This window comes from Phlebotomus argentipes, unplaced genomic scaffold (assembly GCF_947086385.1).
Source record: "Phlebotomus argentipes unplaced genomic scaffold, Phlebotomus argentipes genome assembly contig_5, whole genome shotgun sequence".
Taxonomy (NCBI): Eukaryota; Metazoa; Arthropoda; class Insecta; order Diptera; family Psychodidae; genus Phlebotomus; species Phlebotomus argentipes.
In genome coordinates, this window is record NW_026776165.1 from 3,654,990 (window position 1) to 3,672,959 (window position 17,970).

Consider the following 17,970-nt stretch of genomic DNA (forward strand, 5'->3'; position numbering starts at 1 on the left):
GGAAATTTGAGGAATGGAAATCACTTTTCTTCCACTTGAGGAACCTTTGAGTAAAAGACAAACGTTTATTTGTGAGTTTTTGTAATCTCAATTTGTACAGTTAAGATTCTATCCTAGACTCTCGGCATATATGTTCTCCTTACAATCCTAAAAATGTCCTAACAATCTACCTTTATCCTATCACAGATACATAATTTACAGCTATTAATTATGCATTTCACGTCATATTTTTTTGAGCACACACGCATTTTTTGTCGCCTATTCAAAACGATAGAAGAGAAATTTTTTTCACTAAAAAAAGACGTTAACAAATTGATCCATAATGTAAGCATCATCAAAAATAGAGAATATCAAAAAGACGTAAGAAAAAACTGCTCAATCCACGCGCTATAAATAATCCGGCCAGGCAATTCAGCCCTCCTTCTGGACTCGATGGTGTCAGTCAATGTGGATCACACTGTGATGTGGATCTGTGGAGACTAAAAGTCGTCGAAAAGCTTCCTTTCCGCACTCGATGGAAGACGCGTCTTTTTGGCATCGGCCTCGGGATACTCGTCAAAATTGCTTGTGTCGCCATCGAATCGCACTTGTGGCACAATTGGAGGCTGAAAAAGAAGTAAAACAAGCACATTTCAATGTAAATAAACATCCAGCGAGACTCAATCGATTGATGTATTGAGCAATAGAGGGATATTTAGAGTTGAGATCTCAATGCTAAGTTGGATCGCAAAAGGGTCTTCTTTAGAGCGATTATAGACTTGCCGCTTATCCTCGAATTGGCGCGAACTCGGATCAATCCTCCGAGGATGAGCTTTGAGTGTGTAAGGATCAGATCAGCGATAAGTCGTGGTTGATCTGAACCTTTACACACTCAATATATGGATCAGCCATAATTCGTGGCTGAACTGACGCTAAACACAATCAGTTATTCTTCTTTGTCGACACTAGCGACACTGTGCGGTGTGTTCAGCTGTCAGTTGATTTGCATACTTCAAAAGCGTGAAATTTTACGTTAAAATTGCGAAAATTGATAGTTCGCAGAAGAATTTAATGATTTTAATAATCCAGGAAATCATTCGCAAGAGATTCGCCATTTTGCGCCTTTCCTGAGTCGTGCAATGTTTCGGCGCATTTTCGCATGAGCGTGCTGCCGTCGGTAACCCCCAAATAATCGGCTGAACCTTCGTTACATCGAGGAATTAATCGCGTTTTGTGGCTGAGCGAGCAGTCGCGCACTCGCTGAACCTCCCGTGGATAATCGCCTAGTCTGTAATCGCTCTTAGGTAGATTATTCAGAGCATCACCTTCAATTTCCTGTTGTACACGTCCGTCCAGTCGAGATGCTTGAACCACCGATGCCTCTTCACGTCGTCCGAGCCATTCTTCATGTTGCCCATCCTCTTGGTGCGATCCAACACCAGCAGCTTCTTCACGAGATCCTTCGCCACGGCGTCCATCTGGCGTGGCCACTCCACCTTCCCGCTGAGGATCTTCTCGTAGATGCCAAGCGGATTGTCGTCATAGAACGGCGGATAGCCCACGAGCATCTCGTAAATGAGAACACCTGTTTCGCAAGAATTGAAGCACACATTTAGCATTGAAAGAGAGAGAGAAGGAGAACTATTTTCGCTCGTGATCCTCCAACACACATTTTTCCATGAAAAACGCGCCTAAGACGAGGGATTGATTGTGAAAATCCACGGGATTTTGGCGTTAAGGCAAGAAAATCGCCAGAGTATTTTCAATTGGGTCACAAAAAAGTATACTTTGAGTGTGAGGATTTTATTTGAGTTTAAATTTAGCCACCAATATATTGTGCAATTTCCCAAGCTATATAAATTCAAATCAATTCCAGAGTGTTTGTTTGATCGTTTGCAGATTATGGTGAAAAAAAAAAATGTGTAGCAGAAATAGAAACTATTTTGCAAGATCATGAAATTTTGACTTGCAGTTTAATGATTCTCTCAATTCACTATAAATATTGACTTATTTCATCATGTGCATGAGGAATTGTTTCGACCATTTGGACATTTCCTATGAACACACGAGAGAAACTGATTGTATAAATAACGAAATGCGCCTCACGAGCCAAAAATCACGTTCATTCTCTGCAAATTGTGGTTGGTTTTCAATAAATTTAACGACACATTTTCCATCATTTGAAGCATTTGTCAAGGGGGAGATAATATTTGCCTTAAATCTGTACTGAAGTTCTTTGACTGTTTTCACATAGATTCCCAAGATATTATGAATTTCTTAAGTTTCTATCCGATAATTCTGTAAGAATCGACTTAAAAACGCATTTTTGGACATCTTTTTCGATCATAACCTCAAAATATCCACTAAGAGATCTTCAAAAACTCCGTTTCAAAGCTTTCCAGATCGCAAAATCATCTCTTCTGGCTTGCTAATAAACTCAAAACTGCCGATTAAGAGTCAAAATTGTCCAAAAAGCTTTCTAAATGTACATTTTCCAAGTCAACATGACTACTTTGAGGTTATGTTCGAGTTCAATACAATTTGCACTGTTTCTTGGCATCAAATTGTCTAATTCCGCGAATAGAATACGAATTATTAACTAAATTTGTCTCAGATTCGCTACATAACCTCAAAAAAAAATTTTGTTATCGTTTCTTCGTGATAATCGAAGGAAATCCAACGAAATGAGATAATTTGTCAGTAAAATAAGCACTCAGGAAAGGAAGATTTTGGAAGCTTTTGATCACTTCCACTTCTGAAGTACTTCTGCTGCACTGTACACCACTTCTGACTGTATTATCTCCCCCTTGGCAATTGTTGCGAGAGTGGGAAAAAATGATTTTCAAGGAACAACACTCAGTCCGTGCAGAAATCGCATAAATCTCGTGTATGCCACAAAAATGTAAATTAAAGATTTACTGCCAAACGGCGGTAAACACTATAGAAAGTCTCTTTCTGCGTGTACAACATCAACATTGGCGAAAACATACAGTGTGAGGGAAGCTATTTTCGCGAACTTGGCACAAACAAACAAAGGGGCACAAATTTATATGCCATCATTAACGTGATTTTTCTGCAGTGTCATTGTCTCTGCTGTGTGTGCTGAAAAAGATTTGGGGTGCAAATATTTGTGATATTATTTTGACATTCTCACTTGTGGTTTTCTCACCACAAATCTTTCCATTCAGCATTTGTGGCATTTTCCTTCTGTTTCACAGCTAAATTGGAGCATTTTATTTTTGTATTTTGGGATTTTGTGTCACACTTTAATCTTCCATAATATTTTTCGTGTGAAAATTCCGGATTAGTGGAAATTCTAAAAAAGTCTGTATGTCAATGTCACAAAGTATTTAAGTGGTTAAAATGCAGCATTTTGATCATCTTTGGCGCATTTTACAAAAGAAACATATTCTAAACTTGGCAAAATTGACAAATAGAAAGAAATGATAGAAATTAATGAAGATCAATTTGAATTTCCATGTAATAGACATAGAAATCAATAAATTCTTTAAGTCACATTTGCGACAATCTTAAAGAATGTTTCTGTATTTCTCAATAGAACATAATGTGACGAAATGTCTGAATAATTATTACTTCAGACTGGCAAATTAATGATGCCTCTTTGGCAAGTGGAAGCAAAGAAGATCTTTGCCGACAATCTTAATTGCTTCTCTTAATGTTTAACGTCTCAGACATTATAAAGTCCACCAGTTGTTGTTTGAGCATCAAAACAACTGTTCTTTTTGAGTGCGACTTACCCAAAGCCCACCAATCGACGGCTTTGTTGTGTCCTTTCGACTGCAGGATCTCTGGCGCGAGGTATTCTGGGGTGCCACAGAGTGTCCAGGTGCGATCCTTCAGCTTCTTCGCGAAGCCAAAGTCCGTGATCTTGAGGTGTCCGTCGCGATCCAGCAGCAGATTCTCTGGCTTCAAGTCGCGATACACGATGGACAGCGAGTGAAGATATTCGAGCGCCATCACGATCTCGCAGGCATAGAAGTTGGCTGGAATGAGAAGAAGAGGAATTGCGTGGGTGGCGATGAGTGACGGATAGTCTATTTGTAAAGTCATAAGGAGAGATAGAGATAAAGGTGAGCCGGAGATATGACGAGTTTGTCTGCCAGACGCAGAGGAAAGTTTATGGATTTGAGGCACTTTTTCTTCCCAATTGCAAATTGTCTGCCAAAAACATGCTTGAAAATATATCTATACGAATATGAAGTCTTCGCCAATTAATCTGCCTTTGCCAAACATTCCAATAAGACATGTTTATTGATCTCTTTTCCCTTCAAGAGAGCAACCAAGGAGGAGATATTTGCTGAAACATGTTTAAATGATAAGAATTCAAATGTTACTTAAGTTGGACGATTGATTACTGCTTCGGTTCTATTGTAGTATCATAAAGGGATTAAGAATTGGCCGAATGTCTTCAAACTTGGTATGGTACTTACTTATTAAGTAGGGAAGATTGGTGGAAAAATTCAGACCTCTAGCTTTACGTGGAAATTCGTGGCATATCGATATGTCTCAGAGCTTCTATTTAATTTTCAGAATCTATCATATGCTTAACAACACAGAAAAGTGAATAAAATATATCTTCCCCTTTGAGAAAGACATCCCCTCGTGAGTCGAACAGTGCCTTCGGCCTCTTGAATGTGAGCGATGAACCAAAAAAGAAATTTCGAAAGCTATAAAATATGATTTCCGGACTTCCGACTTTCTATTTTTGGCCTGAGAAAAATTCCCAGCCTTTCTCCCACGAACGCAAGGACGAGTCGCGGGATTGTGAAAGGAGATGATTTTTGGGCAAATATAGCGCTCTTACCTCATCTCAGAAAGTCACTTTTGGGCGGGTGGGCGGACTTGGGTGGCATTTTGGAATATTTCTCTCTCTGCGCTATGCTTAAGAGATGTCTTTATATTTTCCTATGTATGTATTTTTAGCTCTTTCCAACGCAAAATTTCTGATCTACTTTTCACAAAATATAATTTATAATATTTATTATGAATGAAAACTTTCACATTTTATATCGTGTGGTGGCTTTTTTTCTGCCATGAAAGAGAGTCCTTGGAGAAATCTTTTACTTTCTTCACTCACTTTCCTTCATAACAAACCTATTTACCCCAATTTGCCATCCCTTTTTCTCCACCACTTTTCGCCACGGCATGGGAAATTTTTCACTGAAATTTCCATGTGACATTGAAGTAGAAGAAGCGGAAATTGAAAGATATTCAGGCAGACAAATTGCTGTCTTCTTATTCCTTCTCCTTTTGAGGCGCACTTTCTCATCACGCGCCGTGAATATTGATTGAGAAATTCTGCGTCCCATTTTTTTTCATCTTCTTCCCTTCTTCAAAACATTCACAAAACTCACTTTGATTGAGGAAATTAATTTAGAGAACGCACATTTCAATGAATAAATGATTTTCTTTGAGACAGAAAACATTTATGGAATTGCGCGTGTTGACAGAGGAAAGAAAAAGGAGAAAAAAAAATAATATTCACCTGTCGAATTGTTGAATTTGCCAGCATTCCTCAGGTATGTGAACAATTCTCCTCCGCAAACATACTCGAACAGCATATAGAGACTGGTGTTGTCTTTGGTGTACCACTTTCTGCCCAGATGAGAGAGAGCATAAAAAGGAGGAGGAGAGGAAAATTAATATCTCTCGTCCGTTTAATCCTCCGGCGAGTCTGTGAAAATATCGTTAGTGCTTACAGATTTACAACAAATGGATGATGGATCTCTGCCAGAATGTTCTTCTCGTTCTTAACGTGTTCCACTTGCTTCAGCCGGATGACATCACACATGGCCAGAATCTTCATGGCACAGTAGGAATTGTCTGTCTTGTCTCGACACAGACAGACGCGCCCGAATGTGCCCGTGCCTGGAAGAGAGCAAGTCGCAAATAATAATTGAATTAATATGAGACCAGCAATGAGACCAATGTCTTGGGACACCCTCCTTGACCTATTACACTCCGTGGCGGGCGCAAGTGGGTGACAAATAGGAGCGAATGGCTCTGATGACGCTTTAATGGCGGAAAGTATGTTAATTGAGTGGATGTGAATCATAATTCTTCCCATTTTTCATGCTGCAAAACATCTTTTTGCACAGAATTTCACGATATTTCTCCCTCACTCTCTATAATCAGGGAATATCAAAGAAGAAGTTACTATTAAAGACAGTTTGGCGTCGTCTCTTATATCATATTTTTTTTCATCTCTCCGAAGCGTATTTTTTCCTACTATTTTTAACCATCTCCATCTTAATTGACTATTATAATACGCTTCTCTCCACAACTCAGTTGGACATTAGCAGAAAGCAAGAGAAATACACACTCACACACTCCTTGGCTAAAAATACATATTTTTTCTCAATAAAATCATCTTTTTTTTTCTTTTCATCTAATATACACGATTATTATGTGGAGTTTTTGTGTCAAAAGAAGACACACATTTCACTCTGCAGTGTGTGGTTGAATTTATTCGAAGGAGCGCGAAACTTTGACACTCACAGAGATTATCTGTCAGTCGGACATCTTGAGTTACAGAAACAGAGAGTTTAGTCAACTTGGGTGGAAAATCACACACAATATTCCAAGAATAAAACTATTATTAGTTGGTGAAGATTGTGAAAAATGTATTTTGTCACTGTCAAAGTGGTGAATTTGTGTTGAAGACAAATTGCTTGCAAGTGAAGTGTATGTGAGCAAAAGCTCCGCCCACACGAAAGCTCCGCCCTTTTCGAGAACATTCAACAGCGGAAACATAATGAAATTCATGTGACAGTCAAGTTGATTAGAGTTGATATCATTGCTTTATAATTAACTCTCCCAGAAATTGTGTAGCAAAAGCCACTATTTGAAAGTCAGCTTATCGACTGATAAGAATTTGAAAGAAGATAGCGATTGGCTTTAGTGCCATGTAAGGACTTTCGAAGAAAAGTCAAATAGAGGGTAATTTCGCAAAAATCTCAAGACTCTATATATTTATAGACTACACATAACTTGAGTCGTCATCAAATGTGGCATGTATTTATTCCACGGTCAATCGATGTAGGTGGAGGATGTCAAAATCATTCTAATGGAGGCATCAATTCTCCCAATAGACATATTTTCGCAACAGAGATACTAAATAAGATGCGTGATTCAGCGCCGACTCGTGGTGGACTTGAGCTCAAAGGATTAAGTTGAAAAACATCACGAGAGTGGAAATTTTGTTTCTTTTTTTCCTTAATCCCTGCTGGAAAATAACTAAAACATTGTCAGATGGACCTTTTTTTTTTTGGTGGTGTGAAAGAAATAAAAGTCTCACATGATAAGAAAGAGAAACTTTTCCACCATTTTTGCATGATTTGCCAAGACATTATTATCTCCTCTGACCGGGATTAAAATGGTCTTTTATGAGTAAAATTATCACTCAGGCCGATAATTAATTCATGTAACTTCCGCCTTGCCAAATTCCAAGTTCATTCTATTTCTCCATTTCACCATTTTGCGTGCTCAAAACGCCACAACGCATCATCCTTGCACTATCAAAACGGGTCATACGTGGTGGCGTCTGCTTTCATTATCTCTCTCTCTGATGTTGAAGACTTTCCCAGAAAGCGAAAAGAAGAAGAAAAAAAAATCGAGAGCGCTCAAGTTGAAGGAAATCTCAAGTAAATCAACAGCAGCACAACAAATACGTCATGAGAAGTTTGTGATGCAGAGGCAAGTTTTCCATTAGTCGTGAGCGATTCTTATTACGCAGAAATTTGCATATTTCATATATATATTCTTTCCTAAACAAGTTGCAGAAATTGCGAGAATAGAGATTAATTGACATGAGTGGCGCATATTTCTCTCTGTGATATTCCATGACAATTGAGATTTTTCTTCTATTTGTGGTCTTGCAAATTATTACTCATAGGGAAATGCTCAAGGCTAAAAGAAGGAGGAAATCTCATGCAAGTAATTAATAAGACAGGGAATTTCCGTATTAAATAAACACTAGGAAAAAAATCACATTTTTGTCTAATCATGAAATGTGGTTTTTAGATTCCTTCCAACCTCTCTTTTGTGGAACCTATATCTCACCCAATTTTCCACAGATTTCTCCCAAATTGGGATCAAATGATAGATATTGAAATTATCTACTACTTTGTAAAACATTGTGGAAACTTTAGGTCACTCTTTGTTGGTCAAAAGCGATCTTTTGTGCGCCATTCGGTAAAAAATTCATCGGTTTTTTGATCACATTTTACTAAATATCTCCAGATTATTTTTTTCTATATAATTCAGCAATAGTTTCAGCACTTTTGGGGTTGCATTTACCCCCTTACATGCCAGAGTGATATTTCTTCTCTATCTGGCTGAAAAACAGGGGTTTTCCTCGATTGATTGATTGTTTTTAAGAAATTTTGGAGTAAAGAATATTTGCCTAAATTCTGAGAAAATCCTCTCAATTTCAATTGTAACAACATTGAACTGAAATTGAGGTGCAAGAAATCTATTTGTTTGCATCATTCTATTAAACTTCTTAATGATGTAAACAGTGTGTAGAGAGAGAGAAAGAGAATGTATTGATTTGAGTGTTAAGAAGCCAGAAAAATATAAAACTAACTGATACAGTAGTAAATTAATTACAATGATTTTCTTCTGAATTGAGATCTGGGTTATTTAGATAGGCCTGATCGTTGTGCTGAAGAAAATGGGGTCAATCAGAAGTTCAGAACCGCAAATGCACTAAATCCAATTAGATCAATCTAGCGAGAGTAATTCAAGAATGAATGTTTGGACTATTAACGTGTCTCAGAGGAGCTGAAGAAAAAGCGGTCACTTTTGGTGGGTGAAGTTCAACAAGGGAAAAGAAATTTTCCCAAGACAGAGCGCGTCTTGATTGGCAGATGGTTTCTTTGAGGCACTAAAACTTTGGGATAATGACTCGTGAAAGCTGTGTGAGGTTTTTGTTATTCGACAATAAATCGCCAAAGGCCATTATCACCTCCTACAGAGACGATTTTTTCCCCCGATGAATGACGCCCGTTACGCGTGTGTTCCTTTGTCGGCGTCGAAGCCCAACTTGTCAATAAGCATTTCCCACCTCATCACAAAATATGCCCCCATCAAATTAATGGCAGAAGCAAGTTCAAATGCTTTGCATTCCAACTCCCCCAAGAAACACCCACTTGGAAACATGCTCTCCTTATGCTCTCTGCAGGTTTTCCCCATCAACAAAAAAAAGTGTTAAATGCCTGAATTTGCTGTGTAAATATTGTTTAAAAATATATTGGCAAATATTTAACAACCGATGTGTATTTGCAGTGAAATTTAAGCGCATATTTGCACTGTTTGTTACTCAGAAACAATATTCTCGACAACATGTTTATTGGCATTGTCTGTCCGAAAAGTGTGGCTCAACTCCAAACCAAGTCGTTGTCTCTTCGTGGTGAAAAACAATCGCTCTGTCCAGCGATAAGGGAAATCCGTGCATTATCAGCACCACACACGGCTTTGTTGGCCGATCTAAATCCCATACAATTTTGCGATGGCGGCTTCTTCAGGCGAGTAAAGTTGAGATAAGATGTTATTTTAAATGTGTTTTTTACCCCTTTTGAAGAGGCCTTTGATCGACATAGGAATCCCCTCAAATGAGATACTCAATCTTAGGAGAGTCAGTACAATCCAAAGGAGATATATTATGGTCAGAAGTGGTGTACAGTTCAGTAGAAGTATTTGTTGTTTGAGAAAAAGTATTATTCTTTGCATATTTATAGGTTATGTTAGTGATTTAAGACAAACTTTGCCACGAAATAACCTTCAATATCATTCATTCTTGCAACTAAGCTGGTATAATGTGCAATTTACAGGAACAATAAGCATGAAGGTTGAAAAAATTTTATAAAGTTCCGAAAAAGGAGAAGAAAGTAGAGAAAAACACAGGTTTTAAGCACTGTCGGAGTTCTAGAAGTGTCTGTAATTCCCTTACAGAAGTGATGTACATTGTTTCGCCATATTATCTTCCCCTTGGCACAACCACTTTATGTAACGTCCTTAATTTATCTTGCAGAAAATATCTCATATTTTCTGCACTTCAGAACAAGCTTTAGGAAGATCATCGACTCTTGTCATCTCAAGTATGAATGTTTGAAGATAATAAAATTAATGTTGATTATTTTTTAGCGCTTGAAGATCAGAAAGTGCTTAATTGACTCTCCTCGTGGAGTATTTTGTCGGTCGTGTGATTCAACTCGACGAATTGTCATGAAGATTTGCAAGTAAATAAACACGAGAGCACGAGAGAGATTATTCGAGTAAATATGTAGAAATGGGTCAAGATTTGCGATTAATGAAATGCCAGGCCAATGAATGCGCGAAGAATCGCACCCTTTTTGCGTATCATCGTCGTCAGTGTGTGCGCGATAAGGAGGAGTCCGTGGGTCGGAGGCAATGTGCTGTGAGGACTGCCCGCTAAGCAAAAACGAGCCCGCGGTCAGCGTGAGCCGGCTGTACATCTGCTGATGAAATTGGGCGGCGTGACGCACGCTACTATCACTCCAAATGCATTTTTTGCCGTGTGTGTCCATCGCGAGAAACTAAAACAACGTGATGGATTTATTTATATCGCCCATCATGCGTAATCAACTTCATTCAGAGCAAACATTGCGGCTTCGCGGCTCGCGTGGAGGCTTGTCTGTTACCGATTGAATTACACACAATATCAATTGATTCAATTTTTCCGATGGATTCGCTCTTGAGGAGGCGAAAATATGACGATAATTCCTGGCATGTGCTGAGAAAGAGTCAACATGGGAAAATCATGTTTTTTTCTTCACTTATTGACCCCCTTTTTTCCTGCTTCCAGCATCGCGATCAAGTATGAAAAGTCACACTTTAGGCACGATAAACAACGGGCTTTTAAATTAAGGCAACAGTGGGTTTTATCCTCATGACTTATTTTTAGCCGTTGTGGGTTTTTTCACTCTCTCTCTCTCTCGATAATGTCATCCTTAGCAACATGAGTTGATGATGATGAAAGGTCAAAAGTCGCATATTATTTACAAATCAATTTCCATTGGAGTGCCCATTTGGCTTTATGGTTGTTTCCTCAATGAAGTGAGGAGTAATGAGCAATTTCGGGGGCTTTTGCGAAGCCACGAGCAGAAAAATTAATTAAGGTAATAGAAAGAGCGTCAGATTTTGTGGTAATTTGAAGAAAAAAAATTACTAACTCAATTTTTATGGAGTGTCATCAGAAAAGCATCGTAGAAATAATGAGAAAGTCAGAGTAGAAAATAAATCAAACAGCTCTGAACAATATTTTAGAAGTTATGAACAATCTTAGTGTAATTAATACAGTTTAATATTTTCTCATAAACGCTCAGAATCATATTTCTGCCAAGGAATATGAATTATTCCAATTTGAGTACATTAATTAGTGTTTCTCAATGTTATTTAGTCACAAAATTTTAGAATAAAAGTAGAATGCAATTGTATTGATGACTTGACGATAGAATTTGATAACTAAATGAGATTTTCCATTAGGATTCAGAAGAAATAAGACACTTAGAGATGGAAAATGTGTGATTTTTCCACAGAATTGAGAGATTTCGCTCAAAGTCAATCATCACGTGCCAAAATCCAATCCATTGTCACGAACATTGAAGGCGCATTCAATTTCAAACGAGCAATTTTGTTTATTTTTACAACATCTCACATGGTTTTGTGCGTATGTTTTGTGGCTTTCTCATATTAATCTCAACCAAAAGCCACACTCTTCTTGTTCTTTTCCGCCTGAAATGTAATCCTATTGTATAATTTTTTTTTCATTCATTTCCACAACCATTTTATAGACACTCTTCCAAGGCATTTGTCGGTGTTTCTCGGAAAAGCTCATGCCCGAGATCAAAAAGAAAGCCAAACGATTTTCCCGCGAGAGGCCTTAAGAATCATTTCTTTGGGGGAGGGAAAATAACATGAGACACCTAATTTTATTTTGTGATGCTATTTTGAAAAACAAATCTATATTTTCCATTTCAACTCGCGCGCACGTCATCAGTTTTGCAGTCACGAGCGGCGGAAACAAGATAAATTAGTGAAAAATTCAAGTCGACATTCGACAAAATCGAATTTGGGAAAATAAAGAAGGTATTTTGACGCAGATCTTTGCTCCTTCGAGCTCGCAAATAAATCCACCATCGCCCCAAAAAGTGATTTTTCCTTCAATATGGAGATCCAATTGCATGTCCACCAGTTCGCCTTAAGGCGTATTTATAGCAAAAATTTTCTATCTCAACTTTTTGAGACTTTGAGTGCCGCCTCGAGAGCCTCTTTTCGATACAAAGAGAAATTTTGTGATGTATGGTTGGTTTATTATTGGATATTTTACAGACTACACCAGGTGATTTTCATCCTCGGCAGCCGCCAAGTGTGAATGTTGGAAGAAATATTCACAATATGAACTCTTTTGATTCCACATTGAATGGAATAATCCATCCTCAAGACAGATATTTTCTTGTGCGTGCGAGCGCGCGGCTCTCGCACCAAAAATAAACCCCGCGAGATAAACCGCGATCGCCACTGTGATAGCAAGAGCTCAGGCTCAACAGGTCTTTGGGATTGTCAGCGGAGTTTGGTATCAATCGTAAAAAGTGTGACGAATTTATTTACTTGTTAGACTTGTTGACGTGCAAAACTGTTTTTGGACTCGATTGAGTAAACACAGGCTTTTCCTCTCTCTCACTCTCTCTTATCCTTCAATATTTAGAGCGATTACGGACTTGCGGGTAACCCTCGAATCGACAGGAACTGTGGGATCAATCCTCCGTGGATGAGCTTAGAATTAGCTCAATTCCCGTGGCACAAACATCGCGACTGCTTCTCGTAATGATGATCGTAGGATGATCCGCAAGTCTGTAATCGCTCTTAAGGCACACAAGAAAATCCCTCTTCAAATTTGCCTATTGTGCAATGGAAAGTGATGTAAATTCCAGCACAATCGACAGTCTCTGAGAAAGACTTATTATCAGTATTATAATAAATTGTCTGGCGCATGTTTTGGCGTCTTTATCCTCCCAGAAACACTGTCATGCACACAATATCGCTTTAATTGTATGCTAAGAGACACAGTGTGTTATTTATAGACGACTAATAAAGCTGCAAGAAGAGATATTGATGTGACAATAATTCGATAATACGCAATTATGCAACATGACTAAGAATACGCTGATCGAATTAGTAACAATAAATGCTGTGCTGCAAACGAGGAATGGCAATGAAATATAATTTCCTTTTATATATTCTGCCACATGACCAATATTGCAAATTAAAAGACGAATAATGGCTGCACAAATTGCTTTTGGTGCTCAATATTCTTTATTTTTTATTCTCCATAAAAGCCTTTTTGGCTCCGTCTGATGAATTAATGAACTTATTAATGCGTGTCCGAGTGTAATTTGCAACATTAAGTAAAATTTTGCAACACTTCCTTTGACATCTAAGCGCAAGAGAAAATGGGGAAATGCCAATTAATAGTCGCTTGATAATTTGCCAAAGTCTGGCTAATTTATAATCAAAAACTCGTCTATCGCTAAATATAAACATTCACAATTTTCCTGGCATTCCGGATTGTTGTAGTGAGAGAAAGAGTGGATTATTATAACAATTGATTGTTGGGAGAAGTGATAAAATATTGAATTTGTTTAGTCAGTGGTGGAAAAGTCGGTTAAAATGGCAATTTATTGATCTGCGCTAACTGACTTTGTGTATTTAAACAGTCGCGAATGACAACGTGAAGCATTGCCCAATAACTTGGGGAAAATGGCTTGTAAATGGTCTGCAGCGTGGCTTCAATTTGAGGATTTTGCGTCCTTGATTGCATGATTTATAATGTGTATTTATATAAGAGAGTCTCGTGTTTTCTCACAACAATGTTGACACAATCAGAATTGAACATTCCAGATTGAATTTGGCTGATAATAAATATCCTTGTCACACATTTTCATTCAAAAGTGCCTTTTAGTCTTTCTCAGTAAACTAAACAACACACAGTGAGGCAAAAAAGCTTAAAAAAAGCAGCTAAGTTAGCTAAAAAGTGTGCTAAAATTTTAGCAGACCGCGGCCGATAGAGGAAACTCAATAGCGTTACAAATGCAGCAATTTCCAGCAAAATTTTTTATTTTCTGAATTTTCTGCTGTTTTTCGCTGAATTTTGTGCTTTTTTCTGATCAAAACTTAGCAAGAAAACCGAAAGTTCAACTTCTGGACTTCGCTTAATCCGATTTCCCGTGCAACATTAAAAACAAATGTTTTTGTGGCCTAAAATAACATGTAAATCTCTCAATTTTGAGGTTATTTTTAATGCATTTGAGTGTTGTTATCTCGAAGTATATGATTGAAATGGCGCACTTAAGTGAGCATCATTATTTTGACTGATCACCACTACGATCGCTAGTGCGCTCACCGAATAGCTAAAATCTTAGCGAAAGAAAGCCAAAACATTAGCTTCATAAATCTCAACGTGGAGATTTTAGCATTTTGTGCTGCTTGAGAAACTAAATGCGAAGAGTTTCTATTTTCCTCCCTCATCAATTGATCATCTTGGCATGTTCACTTAAATCATCTCTGAGACCTAAATTTAAGCCTAACTTCTGCCAAAAGACACTTTCGGGGGAAGAAAAGCTCCGCAATGTTGTACTTTTTTTTGCGCGGAAACACACGGAAATTTGATTTTATATATATATGTAATAGTGAGAATCATCATTCACTGACCTATCCTCGTCTGTTTGAGAATACCATAAAATGCTCTCTCTTCGCCGCTTTCGCCACTCTTTCGCTCCACGTTGAAATTGATAAACAATTGTGGATTTTGGAATAAATATTTGGGTGGGAGTCTGCCAGCATAAAACTGTCGGTGGATCGTCCAAAAAGCAACACGATGAGTCAAATCCTCCGTGGCTTTTCGGGCAATTCCATTCAAATCCAGAAAAGCAACGCACACAGCGTCTTATTTTTAGAGAAAGTTCAACGCAGCGTCTCTAGAGACTTCTTGTTTGCTTATTTTCCTCTCATTTTTTTTTCTCTTTGCCTTTGCATATTAAAAAAGTTCTTTTGAGAAAACTCATGATTGCGAGTATGTGTTTGTGTGGCTTAATTATGGTCAAGAAATGGCATTTATCTTCTAAAAGCGGATGTCAATTGCAGCATTTTGCAGAAAAAACAAACTAAACAAAGGCACTTTTTTCAATTAGATTCTCAGATAAAAGCAATTTATTTTGCTTCTATGGAAAACTTGGGAAAACTGTGGTGAATTTTATGAGTGACGCATTTTACTAGAGCAACAAGAAAATTTTTCCACCATTCTTAGCTTTTTCTGCATTTCTCTGTACAGATTTAAATCTATGAAATTGAGGAAAATCCAGAAAAAACATTCTGATTAGATGAAAAAAATGCTCATTTTGGTCAGGATGAAATTTATTATTTACCCACAAAATGTGAAATTTGATCCAGAAATAGAAGCAAAGAGAAATCATTCGTGCTTTCCGACTTGATTCTGTGCTAATCAACTGACCAAAAGTCCTTTTCTCCCAAGGAATCCCTTCTGAAGTGTGTCTAGGATGTGCAAATTTGCAGATAACAAGTAATTGTTGCGCATATTTTCCATTCCCCCTCCCCCCCCATTTAATTGGGCTTCTTCACACTCACCGATAGTCTTAATCATCTGGAAGTCATCCAGCGTGTACTCAACCTCCTCGGGCTCCTCCTCCACCTCCTCCTCGGCACTCGTCTCCTCATCCTCGATCTCCTCGGCGTCCGCCTCGCTGAAGTCCGACTCCACGGGATCCGAGTCCTCCTCCTGCGTTGTGCTGGACGCAGTGTCGTTCCTCTGGCTCATCTTGCCATTCACCTTGGCCGACTCACTGCTGGACTCCTCCTCATCCGACTCCACATCGTCACTGATGACAGCCGCCGAGGACAACTTGTGGCCGAGATCACTGGCTGCCGCGGAGCTGCAGCTGCTCGTCTCGCTTAGGCTCTGACTCCGAGATCTTCCTCGCATTGCCGCCAGTGTTTTTTCTTTATTTTATTTATAAACCTCGCACTTTTGCTTGCCTCTTTCCTGGAAATATCTCAACTTCTTCTTCTCCCTCCGTGGGCGGTTCCTGATTTTCCAACACAAATATCTCACTCGTGATTTACTCAAAAAAAAGAACACAATGCAAATATGCTACGCACTCTCTCTCTCTCTCTCTCTGCAATTCACTCTTCGGCACTTTTATCTTAATATATATCTGAGCTTTTGCCTCCCAAGAGACGACTTCTTTGCTCTGCTCTCAAGACGCGTCCGCACAGTCAACCAGTCGAGTTGAATCTGAAATTAAAATGCGTTGCTCGCCAGACCGAACACATCATTCGCCTTCTCGAGCGCTCTAATCTAATCGGGCGCGCGAGCTGATGATGAGGAAAAGCGCGAGGGTGTGTGCGGATTTCTTCTGGTGCTTCGCGAACTGTATTAATATCTATTTTCCCAAACAGACACTCTCTCTCACTCACTCTCACCGTCTCTCGTGCGGACCGACGCAATTGGCGAAGAAAAGCGCTGACGTACCTCTCTTCTCTCGAGGGCCATTCACAGGGGGAAAATGTGTGCAAATATGAACTTCTTCTGTCGTGCTTTCGCAAGAGGTGAACAATTCTCAAACACGTGTTTCAACTGTGGCTTGCAACAGTCAATCGAGAGAGAGAGCCAAATTGCATATTTTCACCCATGCTTGGCTGCACTTTGTACGGATAATCACCTGGCGAGCCTGGCGAGTGTTCTTGGTGACATCGCGAGCGGCCAAGACTTCTCTCTCCTCTCTCTCTCTCTCTCTCGCTCTCCCACTCACTCGCCAGCGAGCTAGACAGATGGGGATTTGCGTCAATGGCTTGATGAGGACATTAGCGGAGATGCACAAGTGTTTCCATTAGGAAAAGATCTTTGGCCACGGCCCAAGAGAGGGAAAAGTTGGAAAGATTTGACGAGAAGATGAGATTCGCAGCCAAAATCGCACAGACTGAGTAAATGTCCAGAATTTCCCACGCACAATTCACACATCATAAATTCTTGCGCTCTTCCTCTCGCATTTCCCATCACTCTTCCTTCAATCTCAGGAGAAGAAAGTGCCGACAATCTTCTGCATTCTTCCTAGAACTCCACGTCGAATTCTATATTCAAGGTTGAGCGAAAATTTTTTTTTATTATCATTGCAATTTCAGTGGAAAAGCATTGATTTTACTGCAATGAATTTGCATTTGATTGATCAGAAGGAAAAAATCAAGGGGGAGATAATATGCCTTAAATCTGTACAACACTTTCAAACACTTCCAAATTCACCTGACACTTCTAGAATATGAAATTTTTAATCTGTTTTCCCATCAAATTCCCAAATTATAACGAAACTCTCAAGTTTCCATCCTATTTTTCTTTAAGAATCGACTTTAAATCGTTTCTTTTGAATATTTTCTCGACTATAACCTAAAAATATCATTAAGAAATCTTGAAAGACTCATTTTGACAGCTTTTCACATCACAAAATCATCCTTTTATGATTTGCAAATCAACTTAAAACTACTGATTCAGAGTCAAAATTGTCCAGAGAATTTTTCAAATGACTATTTTTGAGGTTATGTTCGACTTAAGCACAATTTACAGTGTTTTTTGGCATCAAAATGCTTAATTCTACCAATGAATAGCGATTTCTCGAATTTCAGCATAAGAATTGATGAGTTAGAATGCAAATTATTCACTAAATCTCTTCTTGATTCATTACATAACCTAAAAAAGAGTATTACGTTTGTTTCTGCGTGAAAATCGAAAGAAATTCAAAGAATCTAGATGAGTTGTCAGTAAAAAAAAAGTATTCAGGAAGGAATATTATGTGTTTCTCAGCGCTTCCACTTCTTCAGTACTTCTACTGATCTGTACACCACTTCTGACTATACTATCTCCCCCTTGGAGAAAATTAA

At 38.6% G+C, this 17,970-nt stretch overlaps 1 protein-coding gene across 1 annotated transcript; it reads right to left on the minus strand.

Annotated features, from left to right (window-relative positions):
- Positions 1-64: 64 nt before the first annotated feature.
- Positions 65-16,462, minus strand: LOC132265611 (cAMP-dependent protein kinase catalytic subunit 3). Its single transcript, XM_059766343.1, has 6 exons — positions 15,667-16,462; positions 5,700-5,868; positions 5,486-5,595; positions 3,738-3,983; positions 1,305-1,564; positions 65-605 (listed from the first exon to the last, which is right to left on the minus strand). The coding sequence occupies exons 1-6, from the start codon at positions 16,019-16,021 to the stop codon at positions 480-482; spliced, it is 1,266 nt and encodes a 421-aa protein (XP_059622326.1). The 5' UTR covers positions 16,022-16,462; the 3' UTR covers positions 65-479.
- Between the last annotated feature and the right edge of the window lie 1,508 nt (positions 16,463-17,970).